Here is a 19,207-nt window from a genome sequence, read left to right as displayed (position 1 = left end):
TTGGTGAAGAAAAGTTAGTTTAGGAATAGCTGAAAAAGTGCATGATAATATTTACAATTAGGTAGTCTATCCATGGAAGTATTGTTTGATTCATTTTTATTAAATGTATCGGTAACTTGTTACAATAAGTTTGTGCCATGTGTATACAGTACATTCAAATAACACAATTAATTAACATGAAAAATGAACAATATTTTTTTACACCATTTCTAATCATGGTATATGTCAATTTCTACATTTACTAATACAGTTTAATATTAACAATTAGTAATGTAACATCATCAAGAACTAACATGAACAATGAATATTGTATGTATAAATGAACAAACCAAGAATTCCGAGATGAACAAATGCGTGGAAAAATAATCATTGTTATTTCTTGTATCCTAATTTGGAATATATACGTTACATGTGCATGTGTTTACGTATATAATCTTAATGTAAAGTGTATATATTAAACCCCAACAACAACACCCCCCACTCAACCGCTGCAAAAACACGTTGTCAATAGAAACCACTGATGCAAACTGACAAATTGAACGCTGTAATCATCAGCTTTCAAGATTACATAATTGTGGCAGCCGTAATAGTAATCACGATTAGTTTTCCGATGAATTGTGCAGCCCTATGAAGTTGAGTTAATAATAACAGAATTTTCACTTTTGGATCAACTAACATTTAAGATGCAAGGGTTAGTTCCAAGGGTTCCCCCAGCAGATCTTGGAGGTGCATTAGATCAGGCTTAACGGTGTAAGCTGTGACAGCTCTTCCCCTTCCTTCTTTGGCTTAGTGTAAACACTCTTGGGCCTCTTCAGAACCGCTGATTAGCACCGAGCTGGGCAATGGATGGCTAAGGTAATATTTTAGGTAATACCCTCATCAATCCTGTATTGTTTGGAAAAGCAGCACATTAGCCGATGCCTGCTAATAGCCTGGCCATAAACACTAGCCCGCTAGTGCTGCCTCTTGCTAAGGTCACTACTGCTACACCCAGTAAACACAGCGGCCAGATAAATTCACCTCTCAGTAGGCAGCTGGGAGAGCTCCAATGAGATGGACATTGGAGAGGATTTTTAGGAAAATAGATTTCTGAGTTTCCCTATGCTAGAGCCCTCACTTCTGCACTTCAAAAGGCCATCCTGGTTCTACGTCACCATGGAGTTCAAAGGACCAAATACATAGGAAAGGGTACAGGCCCATTCAATAATTCAGTGATTCAAACAACAAACAGTGTTCTGAACATGTAGGTAAAAGTGCATTAGCGACACGATTAAGGCAACATCTGAAGTTTCTTTTATTTTGTGAAACATTTTTAGCATGCTACTTGATTTCAATAGAAAAGAGAATAAGATGGAAATTTATTTATCACAAAAAGATGTTATTCTCAATAGGGGAAAACGTTTCATGAGCCTTAGACTAGAAAAATCTCTCTCTCAATCCTTTGCTAGGTTTGTTTTGCTCAACTGCAGCTTTTCTCTTAAAGTGATAGTTCACCAAAAAAATTTTAATAATTCCCTTCATGTTGTTTTAAACCTTTATGAATGTCTTTCTTGTGTGGAACACAAAAGGGACAGACAGCCTTACTCACCATTTATTTTCAGTTACCAGTTTTGTATTTAAAATGAAAATAACTGGTAAATGACTCTAATATAAAGCCCCCATCTTGTGATCCACTAGAGATAGAAAATCATCATGACCACAATGGTGAATAAATGATGACAGAATTTTCCTTTTTAGGGGAACTATCCCTTTTTAGAACAATTTTATCTTTCCAAACTTCCACTTAACCCTCAGTGAACATTTATCTCTTTTGATGATTAACTGTCAATAAAAAAGAAGGGAACCATTTGTTTGAGAAATGGCAGTGGTAGCTTTCCATTATGTGACATTTCATCACACAGCTGTACAAGCTTTCTTCTCTTCTGGTGTGAATGTTTAAGAGAGCGGGAGCATTTTCGTGGTTTGAGACTGACCCTGGTAAGAGCATGAAGCATTCATCACCTAGACAAGCCTTTTAGGGCCAAGACCTTCACATAAACACAGTTCCTTCACATTGCCGCTGAACCTGGCCTTTAGGAATCTGCTAAAGGAATCTTGTTTGCATTCCCAGCAACCAAATGTATTCCTTGTAATGGAATTCAAAAATTCATCATGGTTCTAAAGGTGGCAAAAACTTATATGAATACATGGTGGCTGCAAGCTAGCTTAAGTGTACACATTGGCAGTTTAAATGCACCAGTTGTGGTCAGCAGCAGAAGACCTGCAGTATTACACTGCATTTCTTCCAATTTTTTAGGTCTCTTGCAAACGTTTATTACAATAACCCACACAACATAAAATTGATTTGCAAACAGGAAATCACCCTGAATAATTTGATTAGAATTATACAGTAAGTGCCTTCGGAGTCACTTTTAGCTGTTAATATCATGAAAACAGTGCAGCGATTAAAAGTAATTACTCCGAAGGCACTTACTGTATAATTCTAATCAAATTATTCAGGGTGATTTAAATAAAGAAAAAAGAAAGAAAAATTACACAATTTATTTGCTTACAAATCTGCAATGAAAGAGAAAAATATCAGCGTGTATCCATGCCAGCCTGAACCAAGCACTATAATCAAACTTGCAGCACTACAACTATGGCAAGCTGTTTTGACATTTATTCCTTAAAACTTACTAGTACCTATTTTTATGTTATTAGTAATTATTTTTTGTGAGTAGTAATTATTCTATTAGGCACTTGTACATATTTAATAGAGATTAGTACTTATTTATTTGATACTACTACTTATTCTAATAGTGTCTCGTATCTATTTAAATGTTACTATCCTAGAAAATATAAGTACTAGTACTTCATTTTTAATGACTAGTAACTATTTAGCCCACAGATATCACAAACTAGTAATAGGTACTAGTATTATTTCCAAAGTACATTTGCATACTATGCAAATAGTATGTTAAATATAAATGCAACATCACTCTCTTTCTTAGAAGAGTAGTATCACTTTAACACCCAGTGTGCCTACTGAAACCTAGTGGTAGAAAACTGAAACATCAACGCTGCTGAATGAACAATAAATTAATGATGAAACAAATTAAACAAAATCAATTTTTTTTAATTCTTAAATTGATAATTATTTGCACTCCATCTGACCTGAGATCATTCTATATGACATATTCGGACTATATGTGTCAGCGCCTCTTTGATTTATATGCAGTCAATCAGTAATGAAGTAGGCCTATACAATGGCAAGTAAGTTAAAAAATGATTGGTTCTATTCTCAATTCAGTTTTGTACTGGTAGATAAACAGTATACTTAACATTTGATATCATAAAAATTATTCAATTTTAGTTTGTGGCCATTCATACAGGACACGTTCTTGCCTTCTGTCTGCATTGTTTTTTAATGGTTGGTCTGATCTATGTTAGAGGTCTACACTCTGAAGGGGCACAAATTTGAGCCTGTCTCATAATTAATAGCCATTATAGGTTTTCTACACTATATGGATGCATTCTTGTAGGCTACAGATGTTTTTGCCACTGCTGTCCATTTATGGAACTCGCAATAACATTTGTAGAAATTATGATACTGATTATTAACCCTCTGGGGTCGACGGACACGACGGCGTGTCCTGCTGGATTTTTTTCGTCATTACAGCGGAAACAACGTAAAATAGTAATTTTGGGGCATACAGATAATTGTAAGACATCATTAGAAACTATAAAAGGTCTACTTTTATTTGTGTACACTCAAAACAACAAAACCTTGTGCTTTTGTAAAATAAAGAAAATAAAATGGGTGAGCTTACAGCGGTCTCTGTGTTCGTGAGCATATTTCTGAAACGCGTCACAAAAATGAACTGAAACTTATCACACAAACAGGAAACATATGAAGAAAGCTTAAAATGTCTACTTTTAAATAATAAATTATTTAAAATTTTAAAAAAAATATTCTCCTGCAATGTAATCTTTATGAAACAAAGCAATGTACAATTTCTCCTGGCTCACCTAATTATCCCTAATGTGATCACACCCACGGGCAGAGGGCAATATTCATACGGTAATGTGCCTAGGCGATCAATGCAAATGGTAAACGCTCCCGACTGTGTCTTAAAAAGCATCAAGTTCATTCACTTTTCTGCACGTTTGGAAGATCGCAAGATACACAAGTGAGGAAACTCCTGGATAGTGACGAAGATTTCACATTTTCCTCAGAAGAGGAGCGGGACTCCGATCAACGTTTGCATTTTGTAGAGTAACTTGATCCAGCCAAGGATACAATTTCGGATGATTAAGTCATTTATTTTCACTTGCATATTACTTGACATGCTATTTTATATAAACATGTACATATTTTACTAGTGTAACTGTTTCCAGACTTGCCAGGCAGGATTCAGAGCATTGAAATATGACTCCTAATAAGCAAGTTTTAGTTACATTTAAATGCTGTTTAGGCTAAAGCAGGCATTTCAATTGTATGCTGTATGATAGAAATATGATATGTAATATGATATACAAATAATATGAATGTTTAGATTATATTTTAACTAGTGTTTATGCTGTCTCATTATCATCAACAAAGCTTACGCTTGCAAATATGTGTTCAGGTGTAAATTAGTAAAATGCACTTTAAATATGCCCATATTAGAAAATCTGCATATTATAATGATTTAAGGATTTTGTGACACTGAAGACTGCAGTAATGATGCTGAAAATTCAGCTTTGATCACAAATAGCATTTTACAATATATTCAAATAGAAAACTGTTCTTATAATTGTAAAAAGTGTTCACAATATCACTGTTTTTACTGTATTTTGGATCAAATAAATGCAGTCTTGGTGAGCAGAAGAGACTTCTTTTAAATGGTAGTGTAGGTCTAAAATTAAGTAAAGTCTTTATGTAAAGAAAATGTATAATCACATTACTTCTTTTAACTTAAAATTTGATTTTGATCATCAAGTCTCCTCACATTCATTATCTTTCTGTCTCATTCCTCATTGATAGGCCCAGGGGAGGAGCCTTTGTCTCCTCAGGTGTGAATTACATCAACATTCATGATAATTCACACCTCCTCGCATATGACCTTTCGAACACTAAAAGTGTCTTACAAAGGTTAAATGACTAAATTGTTTTGTATGAATGAGTGATCAGGGTGGTTTTCACATCATTTTGTAGCAAAAACTCTAGGCTACAAGATCCAGTTCTCAAAAGTCTTGTGGACAAATATTTAGTATGTGTTATATGGCCTTATTTCAATTACTTAATTTATGTATTTCTTTTCAAAAACCATGCATAAACGTTATTTTCTCAAAAATACAAACATGTACACACATGTTGCTCACATATTATTGTAGCCCAGTTTGTGCTGAATACAGTGTTCTCAGACTTTAGCCATTAATATGTTTTTAAGCAATTGAAAAAAGTACAAATGTCAAGGCATGTCAAAACTTTTCCAGGGCCTAAAACACCCTCAGACCACAGAGGGTTAATTCATCCATCATTGAAAACCCAGTTGCTCCTGCACCCGGTCCTTAGACATCCCACAGATCAGAATTAATACGCTATGATGTTATGATGTATCAATATTATGACATAATTGATGTTGAGACCCCTGCATTCAGTTCCATTCCATTTTGATCTGTCTTTCTGTTTTGGACACAAGAAAGCATATTGTCTGAACAGCCACACAGTTAAAGCAGATTTTGAGAATTATTGGGTGTGAAGATTTTAGGTCTTTCAACTTATAATTCGACCAGTAGTGTCCATTAAGTAACATTAACATTGAGTAAATATTTATCTTTCAGTGTTTACTTGATCCTGTCCCTGCGCTGAGTAATGCACTACTCTTCCTGTCTGTCAATTTGTATCCTTGTTACCATACCTTTTAATTTGCTGTATATGTATCTTTTACTTCAGTGTTTTACTATATTTAATTGTCATGTCATGTTCTAGTTTTCCTATTCTTGCCATGCTCCAATACAAAATAAATAATAAAATACTAACATAATGTGTTTTCTTTATAAAGTAATAATAATACAAAGGCAGCTAATAATACAAAGGCAGGCTAAGTACAAATAGAAAGCTAGATGCTATTTACACTAAATAGCAACAAAAAACATCTTCTTTGCACTAACTGTGAATAGTGTTAGATATTATTTGCACTCTTGATTAAATACTAACATGCAGTATAGGCGCATCAGTGCAGCATGTTTATTGTGTTTATTTGAGTCCCACAACATCCCCTACCCCTAAACCTAACCTTACAAAAATTAACCATGGTTTTACTGCAGTAACCATATATTACCATGGTATTTTATAGCAAAGTAACCACAAAATGAAACATGGTTACTATAATATTACTGTAGTAGCATCATGGTTAATTGCAAGAAAACTACGGCTTCCACCAAAAAAACATGGTTAATACCATATTATTAGAAAACAATGGTTAATTTTACCCAGATCATCCCTTCCTCTAAACTCCCCGACCTTCACACTGATCGAACTATTGCCAGGCATTCAACCTTTATATTCATTTATATGCATTATTATAAGTAGTATTAAAGGAAATATATAAAGTAGAGACAGGAAAAAGGATGGGGAAAAGTGGGGAATCCAATCCGGGATTTCTGCTTCATAAAACATTGATTTAAAACTTCACCATTAATATGGCACTTGGGGGTGCAGATTGTCTTTAATTTCTGTGTTTCCACCAGACTATTTGAGTGTAAATTGTGCTACTGTGTGGCAGCTGCTATTTACACCTAGTGCAAATAGTTACTCAATAATAGAACTAATAATAATAATTAATATTATTATAATTACACTAATAGTGGTTAGTGAACAATTTCGTATGTACCCATCCTGTTAAATGATGGTCTGGCATTTTATGTTGATTCATTCAATGCTATGAACCTGAATTTTGTTTTTACTTACAAATGTGATTTAAAATGCCGAGAGGGCTTAGCTGCAGCACAGATTGTTTTTGTTTATGGAAAAATTGAATGTAAATTCTTTTAAAAATTATATTGCACATTTTATGTAAAAGACCCATTGGGAAAGATTCGTTTTAGACCTTTAATAGTTGTCTTTTATATGCCAAGCTGTGTTTATATATTTTTGGTTAAATGCACCCCTTTATCCCTAAACAAATATAGGGACTCTTATTTTGAAGTGTCTCCCCGTTCTCTGTTCAGAGACGGGTAAAAGTTTAATTTGATTATTTATATAATGATATAACATCCATATTTTCAAAATCAAAAGTCAGTCGAATCTTGCCCTTCATTACAACGGGGTACTACATCTTACATAGTATAACTGATGCAACAAACAGCCATATTCAATTAGTTTATCTTTCTTTGTGTTTTCTTTGATGCTATATTAACATTTTTAGAGCAGGTTAGCTATAGCCTATAATCATTTCAAAACAATCCTTTCCGATCTATATGGTAATATAGATGTGGTAAATCTATGTAAAATACCACAAATATGTTAATAGCTGAAAGGCTCTCATGTTTATACAAGGATCAGTTTGAATAAAGATATCCCCATACACATTCTTACTAGTCCCATTTGTTGTTGGATATCTCCAACTTTAAGATACTAGAACTTATTCTGTTTTTGATATCAACTGTTCACTTCTGACTAGTATATATTTCTATAGTTCCTAGTGCTTATTTATTAGATACAAGTACTTATTCATTAGGTACTAGTACTCTTTTTTTATACTGGTACTTATTTATTAGATACTAGTGCCTATTTATTAGACACTAGTGTCTTTTCCTATTGTTACTAGTAACATTTCGTATCTTACTAGTAACAATTCGTTTTTTACCCATAAAATGTAATGACTAGTCAGAGTAGCAACTGTAGAGTAGAATTAAAAATCTTACAAATAACATTTGGATTAAGTACTTGTATCTAATGAATAAGAATTAGTATATATTAAATATGTACTAGTATCTAATGAATAAGAACTAGTATATTTTGAACGAGTACTAGTATCTAATGGGATAGGTACTAGTATCTAATAAATAACTACTAATTTCTAATAAATAAGTATTAGTATCTATTGAGTAGGTACTAGTACTTATTGAATAAGTACTAATAGCTATTGGAATACATACAAGTAAGATGTGTATAGGTGATATCTGAATCACAGAACTCCATAGGAATCAATGGCAAAAATGTGAAATGTATTACTAGTAACAATGGAATAGTTACTAGTCACTACTAGAATACATACTAGTATCTAATAAGTACTAGTACCTAATGAATAAATACTAATGACTAAGTACTGGTATCTAATTAATAGGAACCAGTATCTTATTAAAAAAGTCCTAGTATCTATTGAATAAGTACAAGTATCTATTGAATAAGTACTAGTATCTAATGAATAAGTACAAGTATCTAATGGAATAGTTTCTAGTCACTAAAAAATAAGTACTAGTAACATAAAAATAAATACTAGTAAGTTTTAAGGAATAAATGTCGAAATAGCATGCAATAGTCAGAATGGCAACTGTAGAATAGAATTAAAAACTTACTAGTAAGATAAAAATCTTACAATCAATTTTCAAAACAAGCACAAGTATCTAATGAATAAGTACTAGTGTCTATTGAATAAGTACTACTATCATTGAATGGGTACTAGTATCTAATGGGATAGTTACTAGTATCTAATGAATATCTACTAGAATCTAATGGAACAGTTGCTAGTCACAAAAAATAATTACTAGTAACATAAAAATAGATACTAGTAAGTTTTAAAGAATACATGTCAAAATAGCTTGCCATACTACAACTGGGAAATGTTTTAACACTTGTGCACTCATATCAATGAACTTGCTTCAGACAAAGTGTAAAGTTATCCTTCTGAAGCTAACTTATCCTACTGACTTCCTTATGCTACCAACTGTTTTGATGCTCTAAACAACAATGCAATTTGTAAATAATTATAACATCTCTCACAATGGTTCTTTACAAGAAAAACCTGCATATATGGGTATAGGTCAAACAACCAGTCCCATCTTCTATAGTCTCCCCAGTGAGTTTTGCTCGAGCTTCATGTTTATTTGTCTTTGTGACGGGCGGAGGGCGGGGCCGGGTCGTGATTATACACACCCAGACCCTTATCAGGCTAATTAAGCCTCCGAGAGGGATAAAGGCCGACTGCAGAAGGTGATGCGATGAGAGAGACCGTTCTATGTCTGTTTGTGTCTTTTGATTTAGTTCTTTATTAAACTATTATTTATGGTTCCCACCTCCTCCTTTCCATTAATACCCTTTACACTGGTGCCGAACACCCAAGAAGGAGGAGGGATACGGCGTAGTAGAGTTCTCGCCACTACCATCCACCCCAATGAATATCAGAATTATGACTCTGATATTGTTAGCCCTTTTTAAATAGTGAGAAACCTCACTTTCACATGGGTCAAATTTTGTATAAAATTATAGATATTTACTTCTCTAACTGGACACTTGAAAATCAAAGAATTTGCCTTTTTTTTTTTTTTTTTTTTTTAAGTTGAGCAGCATTATTAACACTTCAAAACCTTATAATAAACTACACTTTGAAGAAAACACTTATCTTATTTGTAAAAAGTGCAGCAAAATATTTTTAGTTTGAAGGAAACTAAGGAGCTTTAATGTTGACAAGACTTCAGTCACTGTTAACCAATATATCAAGAAGACCAATAAATTAGCATCAGCTGACAACTTTGCCAAATTGGCTAATCAGTTTCACAAGCCAGATTTTTACTCTCTGGTGCATATTGTTCCTTATTCTTGCAGAGAACTGCCACTTAAATGTGAAGGGAGCTTTTTACTGAGATTTAAAATGACCAACTACAGTTTTATTTCTTATGTGCACTGCAAAAAATTATGTTCTTAATCAGCATTTTTGTCTCATCTTCCAGTGAAAATATCTAAAAATACAACAAGCTACATTTTGCTTCTCAAGTGAATGTATCTTTTTTATAAAGATGTTTAATAAGGAAAGTTGACCCATGAACATTGTGTCACAAAATCAACTTTTAACTGTTTAATCTTTCTTTAGCCACACAGTCTTGCTTCAACCTAAATTGCCCTCCGTCTTCACTTACCTGCGACGGAGGTCTTCTGCCACTGTGGCACGGCAGCTGAAGAGGTAGGCCCTGAGAGACTGCAGCTGCTGTCTCAGCTTGAGAATGGCCGCCAGCGCCTCGCAATGCTCATACAGACATGGGTTCAACTGCTGGACGTCTAATAAGGGCTCCTCGAAAACAAACTCCAGAAACTCCTTCGCTTGTTTCGAAACCTGAGCCACACAAAAAGTGTGTTTAATTAATTTAAAAGGACATTTTCACACCCTTTAGCTTTTATAGCGGAGTCTGTTTGACTTCTGAGTTCGATTTGTTTGGTTGATGTTAAAGCTGCGATCTGTATTTGAAAAGGACTCCAGTGCAGTTTGCAATTATTGGAATGAAAGTAATTATTATGCTACTGTTTTCTATTTGCCCAGAAATTTCAAAGATTTAATAACCCTAAGACATATTCCATTCCTTTCACATCTGTTGTGGCCTTTCCAAATGATTAATGATATTGAAGATATGAATTGAGTCTTTACACATACCTTGTGTTTGTTAGTGTCCCAGTTATGCAGAAGACGAGCAGGAATGAGGAAGAGGTTGTCCTGGTGACAGCTTGGGCAGTAGTACCATCCACTGTAAGAACAAACTTTGGCCTTGCCCCGTGACAGGCCCACAGGCCTCTGACATCCTGAATCGAAAAAACAAACCAACAATAAAATGCAAGAAACCTCACCTACAAACACACAAATCAAACCTGGGACAGAAGAGATCAAGTTTATCATTAGCGATTGCCAAACTACCCACAGTCTCAGCTAAAGAAAAGATAAATGACCCCCTAATCTACAGATGTGGGCTCAACTCTTTTAAAACTTGACAATCATTAGCGGAAGAGGATGAAGTTATTGTATGTTGTGCTAATGTGTCAAGGTTTACGACACAACCCTGGTTAAACATAGATAAAGCCTTAACTATGACCTAAAAGATTACACTGCACAAAACCAGCTAAAGTGACTGTTTGAATCACGGATAAATACACAACAGGAATAATCTAAATGGCTCTTAGAGCTTAAAAGGCTGAACTGTAAAATACTGAGCCCAATTAATACTAGAGATGTCTCCAGCTTTGCTTTGTCTTGTAAACCTCTTCTTTAAGTTGTCTCAAACAGCAGAGGGCCCCCAGAAAAGGAACCAAAGGAACCAAAACAGGTGAGAGTAAACATGGCAGGTGTTCCTTTTCCTAACCATCTGGGAGAACCAGAGCAGAGACAGTGGGGAGGTAAAAATTAAGAAAAAGAGAGAATAAAGGGAAAAGGCACAGATGGATATGGATATGCAAAATCTTTTCATGGGAGTGTAGGATCAGCTACACTTCATAGAGAGAGGAAGAATTGTGGACAAGATGGGAGGTAGGATAGAGAGGACAAAAACAAGCCAGAAAACACAGTCTCCAAAAGAGGGAGGCAGAATGTTATTGGCACCAATATATGTAGAGGGAGACACTGATTAGGCCTACAGTGTGTACAGACAATGCTGTAGGTCTATTTTGGATGCATTGTTTGCTGGCTGAAAAGGGCCAAGCTAAAAAAAAAAAAAGCTATGAAATACGTGCATTTCTAACTAGTTACCAAAAATGGAACATTCTTTCATTATTTACTCACCCTCCAAACATGTAATATATATAATTGTATATATACACACACCGATCAGCCTCAACATTAAAACCACCTGCCTAACATTGTGTAGGTCCCCCTCATGCCACTAAAACAGCGCCAACTTGCATCTTAGAATAGTATTCTGAGATGCTATTCTTCTCACCACAAGTGTACAGAGAAGTTATCTGAGTTGCCGTACACTTTGTCATTTCAAACCAGTCTGGCAAATTCTCTGTTGACCTCTCTCATCAACAAGGCATTTCCATCAACAGAACTGCTCCTCACTGGATATTTTTTGTTTTTGGCACCGTTCTGAGTAAATTCTTGAGACTGTTTTGTGTGAAAATCCCAGGAGATCAGCAGTTACAAATACTCAAAACAGCCCATCTGGCATCAACAATCATCCATGCGATTATCTAATCAGCCAATCGTGTGGCAGCAGTGCAGTACATAAAATCATCAAATCAACCATCAGAATGGGGAAAATGTGATATCAATGTTTTTGACCATGGCATGATTGTTGATGCAAGATGGGCTGGTTTGAGTATTTCTGTAACTGCTGATCGCCTGGGATTTTCATGCACAACAGTCTCTAGAATTTACTCCAAATGGAGCCAAAAACAAAAAAAAAACATCCAGTGAGGCGCAGTTCTGTGGATGGAAATGCGTTGTTGTTGAGAGGTCAACAGAGAATGGCCAGATTGGTTCGAACTGACAAAGTTTACAGTAACTCAGATAACCGCTCTGTACAATTGTGGTGAGAAGAATATCATCTCAGAATGCTGTTCTGGCGCTGTTTTGACGGCACGAGGGGGACCTACACAATATTAGGCAGGTGGTTTTAATGTTGTGGCTGATCGGTGTATATACATACATATATATATATATATATATGTTTACATAGAACAGCGCTCCGTGATCACTCGTATTACTAATACATTACAAAAGCTAGGAAATAGCTTTAAACAGCTTTATACGGACACCTTCAAGATTAAGGCTCATCACTGCTGAGACACAATAGACTGATTTATTACAGAACTCAAGGTACCTTTTATCAGAGTTTCCACATTGGATACATACTGTTTAAAATGGCAGAGGACATCGCTGTTTCTATAGTGAATGACTCTTGCGCACCGGCTAGCGCGAAATAGAGAGGAATACCCCGCTTGAACGTCTATTTTCCACTGAGAAAGCTGACCTTCAGAAAGCAGACAACATCTCTGATTGGGTGTGGCAACAGGTGATCGCACACACTCCATCTCTCTCTCTCTCTCTCTCTCTCTCTCTCACACACACACACATCCATCCATCCATCTATCCATTTATTCAATGACTTGTTAGAAACAGCACAAGCCGTGATACTATTTCTGAAGTGAACTTTTTGAATTACTAACAGAGGCTTGGAGATATATATATATATACACACACACACACAATATGGTTATCTCACGATTCAGTTTGATATACTATATGAGGTTTTCAATTCAATATTATCTCAATTCGATAAAATAACAGTTAAACAACAAAGTATGGCATAACATTTTTTTGTTTTTTAGATGTTTGCGCAAAATCCACATTATAATTTCTCATCAAAATAAAGTTCTATAATACACAATATAAATCTTCAAAGTTTTAATAAGAAGTTTCTCATATACCTTCTACTATAAGAAAAGATCACAAACAAATAAGCCTTCAAAAATAGCGGGTTACATTCAGGCTGATCAGGTGCAGAACGAACAATAGAACTGAACAGAACCTGTCCTGAAAAAGTATGTGAAAGTGTTTTTTTTTTATATATATATATATATATATTTGTTTGTCTTGATTATTATAATCACATTTTAACTTTTTCAAAATATAAAAACAGACAGGATGTTAAATGACAAATTTTTCAACAAAAGTGGAGTGTGGGATCTAATCTTTTATGGACACACATTACATGGTTAAAAATGGTCCGTTTTAATCTCAAGCACTTTTCAACAAAACAAGCCAATTTTCCAGGTAGGTCTATTCCAGTACTTCAATTTTTAAGAGCAAAATTCAAGCACGTTAAGCGCTTTGCATTACCACATTTTGGCCATATAAACAACAAGCCTGACATGAGATCACTCTATGTTAGCTTTACTAACATTACTTTAAACACCACATATTTCTTAATTTCCTTCTAGGTCAATACATCAGTCCAAACAATTTGTTATCATCCCGAGAGGGATGGCTTAAAGGATTTTAAAACAGAATTGTGTCAAACTTTCAGCCGTTATTGATACATGACAGATTTGTACTTTTTTTAAAGGGCAAATGTTATTCTATGAATAAGACCCTGGACATGCCAAGGAATACATCGCCAAAGTATATTGCCATATTGGACCAAGAAAAGAACATCCACTATATTCCATTTCCAAACCAATACGTAATGGGTTGTTCTAGCTGAGTTTAGGCACTAGCATCATGTGCTGCACTGTGCTGCCAATATAAACTTTTTAGGGGCAGGGACCCCAGACTATAAAAAGTCAGAGGTGGTGTACCCCATGCCACAGCTTTATGGCTGCCTGACATTTGGGCTGAACCACGAACCATGCAGCATGGTGTCGTGTCAGGGCTGCCTTGTAATCAGCATACATCCAGAGTGCAAACCCACAAACACCACCCTATTCTAAAAATACCATATTGTTGGACACTGCTCTTGCTGGGGAGACTGTTATTAAGAGAGATCTAGTTGAGGCTGTGTTTTTGGCAAAAGAAAAAAAAAAAAGAAATTGTGCATAAATTAAAGGTAACATAAGTAACTCAAAGACGAATGTGTTTGTATACATTCAACAGACATTTTTGCCAGTAAATAACGTCATGGAAGAAAGAATCATACAAAATACAGCATCTAACAGAACACACATTTGACATAAATAACCCTTAAAACATGTCTGACATTAATGTGGTCTAAATGTATGAAGTCAACTACTTTTTAAGTCTCTCATGGAAGTAAGAACCATTTAAGTAACAAAAGCTATCTAACAGCGCATCACAAACACTTAACAATTTTGGAAGTGTGGAATGAATATAGAAAATATTTTCTACAATGTGAAAATTCAACAAGTTAGAATGTGACATGTTCCTCAAAAGATTTCAACAGATTCCAACGTATATTTATCACACAGAATCTGAATGTGAAAATGTTTTACAAAGCTTTTTAGTTAACTGCCTAATCTTTTTCCACCAAGCCTGTTATGCTAGAGAGATTCTGGTCAGTGGTGTGAGTTTGCACATCACAGACAGACAGAATATATCCCTGTATGGCGGTGGGAGGTGCAGTGAATTCTGAGGACATCAAACCAAAAGGTGAAGCCAAAGGATCCTTCTAATGCTTCAAAAGAAATTCTAGCAGGTTGGACCTGTGGCCTTGTAGTTAGCATGCATGCTCAGACAAAATGACCTTACTGTAACAATTAAAAAATATTCATGGCACCACTTGGTGTTCCTTACCTGCCACACTGCTGGAACCCTCTGAAGATCCTCTAAGACACCCTTTAAAGGAGCCTCAAATATCCTATTTATGTACTCAAGTAACGTAGATATACAGTCTAGGACTTAAAGGACTTCATGACCACAGACATCAGAGCGATGGGTCTGTAGTCATTAAGTCATTTGAAAGACTGGTGTTGGCACACCTGAAGGACATCACTGGACCCTTTCTGGACCCAGAACAGCCAGGCACAGGAACAGTTTTTTCCCTCAGGCCATCAATCTCATGAACAGTTAAAACTGCCCATTGAGCAATAATTATGTGCAATAACAAGTGTTGTCAATTATATTTATTTAACATATACTACATCTTCTGCACAAAAGATTGCAATTGTATACAATATTTGTATGTGTCTTATTGTGTATTTCTATATAAACTTTATATTCTATTTACTTTTGTTTTTATTCTTTCTGTATTGTTGTTGTATTGTTTGTGCACTGGAAGCTTCTGTCACCAAGTCAAATTCCTTTTTTGTGTAAGCATACTTGGTAATAATGCTCATTCTGATTCTGATTCTATATTTGAAGAGCCTCAAAGCCTTTCTTTGATGGTGGGGTTACTGAAGGAACCATAGACAGTCCTTAGAATTCTTCAGATTTCGTGCAGGAATTTAGAGTTTCTGAGAAAACTGAAAGGATTTCTGAAGGATCTCCAGAGGATTCTGCTGTTGTGGCAGCTGAAGAACCCCAAATGGGGTCAATAGAATCTTCACATTTTTATATCACATTTTGAAAAGTGGGGCCAACCTGGGAGTGTGGTAAAGACAAGAAACTATGCCAAATAAGAGGCATTTGATGTGTTCACTATCCCCAAAGTTCCCCTTTTCATTTTCAGCAGCACCCTGTTGGCCTACACCGGCAACTATTTGCAGGGAAAAGAGAGGTGAATCAGAGGTGCCACTTGCACAATGGTTTTCTATTAGAATAGGCATGTCTGCTCTAGAGGAGATGTTCGGTCCTTTTTCGCAGAAAATGCCGCGACTCGCGCCACTTATAATGGCCCGCATAGTTCCATGGGACAAAAACCCCAGGGTGGGGCTTTGTGGCTCCACAAGGCCCCAGCTTTGAAGTTCCCTATTCAAGCTGACAACCACTGCAAAAAATACGTGAGGGACAGACATAAGGCTGTGCATGTGTTTGCGTGCGTGTGCTCATACATGTGTGTTTGCTTGAGACAGAAGCACTGCCCATCTTTTTTATGTAAACAGGAGTCTCTTGGTCCCCATTCTCTACCTGACCTTGTACTCCCTCTTTTGTCCCACCTACAGCTGGATCTTTCCATTTGATCTGCTGTCCTTGTTCTCTCTACAGGGTACTATTTTGGAGGTGTGTGAAAAAAAACCCAAGCCGCAAGATAGGGTTCAAGCAAACTATGTGATTTAGCTTGAGAAAATGAGAGTGTTTGAGTGTGTGTATGCTTGAGAAAGAAAAGGGAAGGGTCTCTCTTCTGCTTCAAATGGATGACAAATTTGACCCTCTTAACCAAAGTCCTGTTATTTTGTGGGGTAGGTGGGGGTGTGAGGGCAAACCAACCAAAAACACTGACACTCATACACATGTAATGGATGGTCAAATAGAGCATCAAAGGAAAAATAAAAAAATTTATGATTGCAATATGAATAATGGGTATTGTATTAAACTATATTTTAAAATTTTCTAAATAAAATTTGAGTGGTGTTTGTCCAAGATGGTAAGGTGTTTTGGGAGGCTGCAAGGGCTTTGATAAGAAGTTGCTTGGGCATTCTGTGCAGTTGCTAGGTGGTTGTCAATGTCAAAAAAGCCCACCGCTTAGGATCTTGGGTCCCTCTTTTAATCGAAGTCCATGAGATGCAGGATTAGTTATATACTGAAGTTTAATACATAGGGTTAGAGGTTTTAAGCAATATTAGCTAATAGTGTGAGCAATAATTAAGCTTTCTTGACTAACCATACCAAAAATATAAAAAAGTGAATTTATCATTTTAAATAATTGTGAATTACTTTGGAATTCTGGTAGATGTTTTAAGATTGTTAACATATTAGACATCTAACACATATGCTCTAAGATTTAACAGACACAACAGATGGCAAAAGCTTGAAATACAACCAATTCAGGGACAAGTGTCCTTTCTTTTCTGTTGTGTTGCACTTCAGTTCAGTTCTTCTCCTCTTCTTCAGGATCTCAAGGTCAGCTTCAAGTAATGTGAAAGTATTATGGCCACATTCAGTACCTTCACAAAGGACACAGCTGATGGAACATTTTGTGGATGCTGGCAAACCGGGGCCACAAGGTATTTCGAAGTGAACTGGGGATAGAAGATCCCCACAGATTGGGGAAGTTCATGGGTGTGCCAGCTGAGCCTGAGACTACACACACGTAACATTACAGCTTCTTGGAGAATAGGTAAACCTCTCGTAAACCGGTCGCGCTTTTCGACTTGAGAACCGAACGGTGACAAAATGGGATATGTGGCTACATGGTAGTGTAGCATGGTATGCGACTACCTCACATGCCCAAAACAAACATGGCCTGTTGCAGGGTTTGTGTATAGAACTTTTACTCCTGTTTTTTGAGGACATTTTTAAACATACAGAGAATTGCAATCCAAAGTTACTACATAGATCAACATGTCAGAGACGACATCTATGCTCAAGACGACAGTCAACATAATAACTTTATTTTGTATGAACGTTTAATGTGGTTTAATTTTTTAAGTATTATAAACTGCAACAGTGGAATCATCATTATCTTTGATGTAGAAGATGGTTATATTGAGATTTTTGCAATAGCATATAATATTTTGTTTATGTCTTGATTTAGAATCCCATTTTCATCTGTTCTCACACAAACCGAAATGTTTTGCTTCAGAAGACATTGATTAAACCAATGGAGTCTTATGGATTACTTTTCTTCTGACTTCATGTCCTTTTTGCAGCTTTAAAGGCTGTACCACTATACAGTTGTATTGTATGGACCTATAAGGCTGAGATATTCATAAAAAATACGGAACGGCCTTTTCTGCAGTGGAAACACGCAGAAAAGTTCGATAGCACAGGCCAAGGAACCCTCCCCTGAATCATATCAGTGGAAAAGAGCTAACAAATAGCATGCATTAAAAGCAAAGTGTCACCCCCATCATAAAGAGTACAAAATATGGAGAAAGAGAGAAGAAAGAATGCTCAAGACATACACATCTGTAAACTAAAGAAAAGCATTGTGTTGCAAAAGAGAAAAGTGCAAAGAATTAGAATTTAGACAAAACAACCAAGTAGTAACAGTGAACAGAAACAAAGTTCAGACACCTATAAAAGTTCCACGAAGCCAAACAAATCAAGGAGGTAAAAACACATATCCTCTTGTAGTTTGGGTATGTAAGAGGGAGCTGAAGGAAGAAAAGAAAAAAAAGAGAGAGGCAAGGCTGCCTAGAGCAGGGATGCCCCCGGCTGATCTGTTCTTTTTAGGCCGACACGTCCCATTCAAAAAATCACTTTCGGGGCCCTGAATCAAACAATTAGCTTCCGCACAGATCGCAGGATCCAGGGAGCCTTTGATTCTACAAGGGGATTTTTTTTCCGCTTTATATGGGCCAATTATCGTCAGGTGCCCGCTGTCCTCGTTTGGTGAGCCTTTCAAATATCGTGCATTAAAAATCTGGTTGTTACAACCGAGGAGGGATGCGTTTCATTCATACCCATTTAGTGGGTGGAAATTTCACACTAGATTGAGAATTGAGAATGTGTGTTAAAGATGATTGAGCCTGATAAATAATATTATAAAGACAACTCCATAAATATCTACCTAGCCTGTGAAGCCAAACATCGTAAAGCCACAGACTCTACCAGTACAGGCAGTATGTGACTAAGCAGGTGCTTTATTGTAATAAGACAAAAATATCAACCAAACAGCATTTGGAATTGGGTGAAAATTCTCATGTGCCAAATTACAGAGTATGTTGAGAGTTTGCTTTGAAAAATTATACTTGTTTGTTTGT

General features: G+C 35.9%; 1 protein-coding gene across 1 annotated transcript in view; it reads right to left on the bottom strand.

Moving 5' to 3' along the window:
- The window catches only part of LOC127658986 (pleckstrin homology domain-containing family M member 3-like), a 62,759-nt gene that overhangs the window by 26,748 nt on the left and 16,804 nt on the right, over nt 1–19,207 (bottom strand). The window contains exons 4-5 of the mRNA XM_052148580.1: nt 10,611–10,756; nt 10,102–10,295 (exon numbers count right to left, since the gene is read on the bottom strand). Coding sequence (XP_052004540.1) covers nt 10,102–10,295; nt 10,611–10,756 — 340 coding nt within the window. The remainder of the gene's footprint in view (nt 1–10,101; nt 10,296–10,610; nt 10,757–19,207) is intronic.

Source organism: Xyrauchen texanus, chromosome 18 (assembly GCF_025860055.1).
Source record: "Xyrauchen texanus isolate HMW12.3.18 chromosome 18, RBS_HiC_50CHRs, whole genome shotgun sequence".
NCBI lineage: Eukaryota > Metazoa > Chordata > Actinopteri > Cypriniformes > Catostomidae > Xyrauchen > Xyrauchen texanus.
This window is presented reverse-complemented; position numbering and strand designations above follow the sequence as displayed.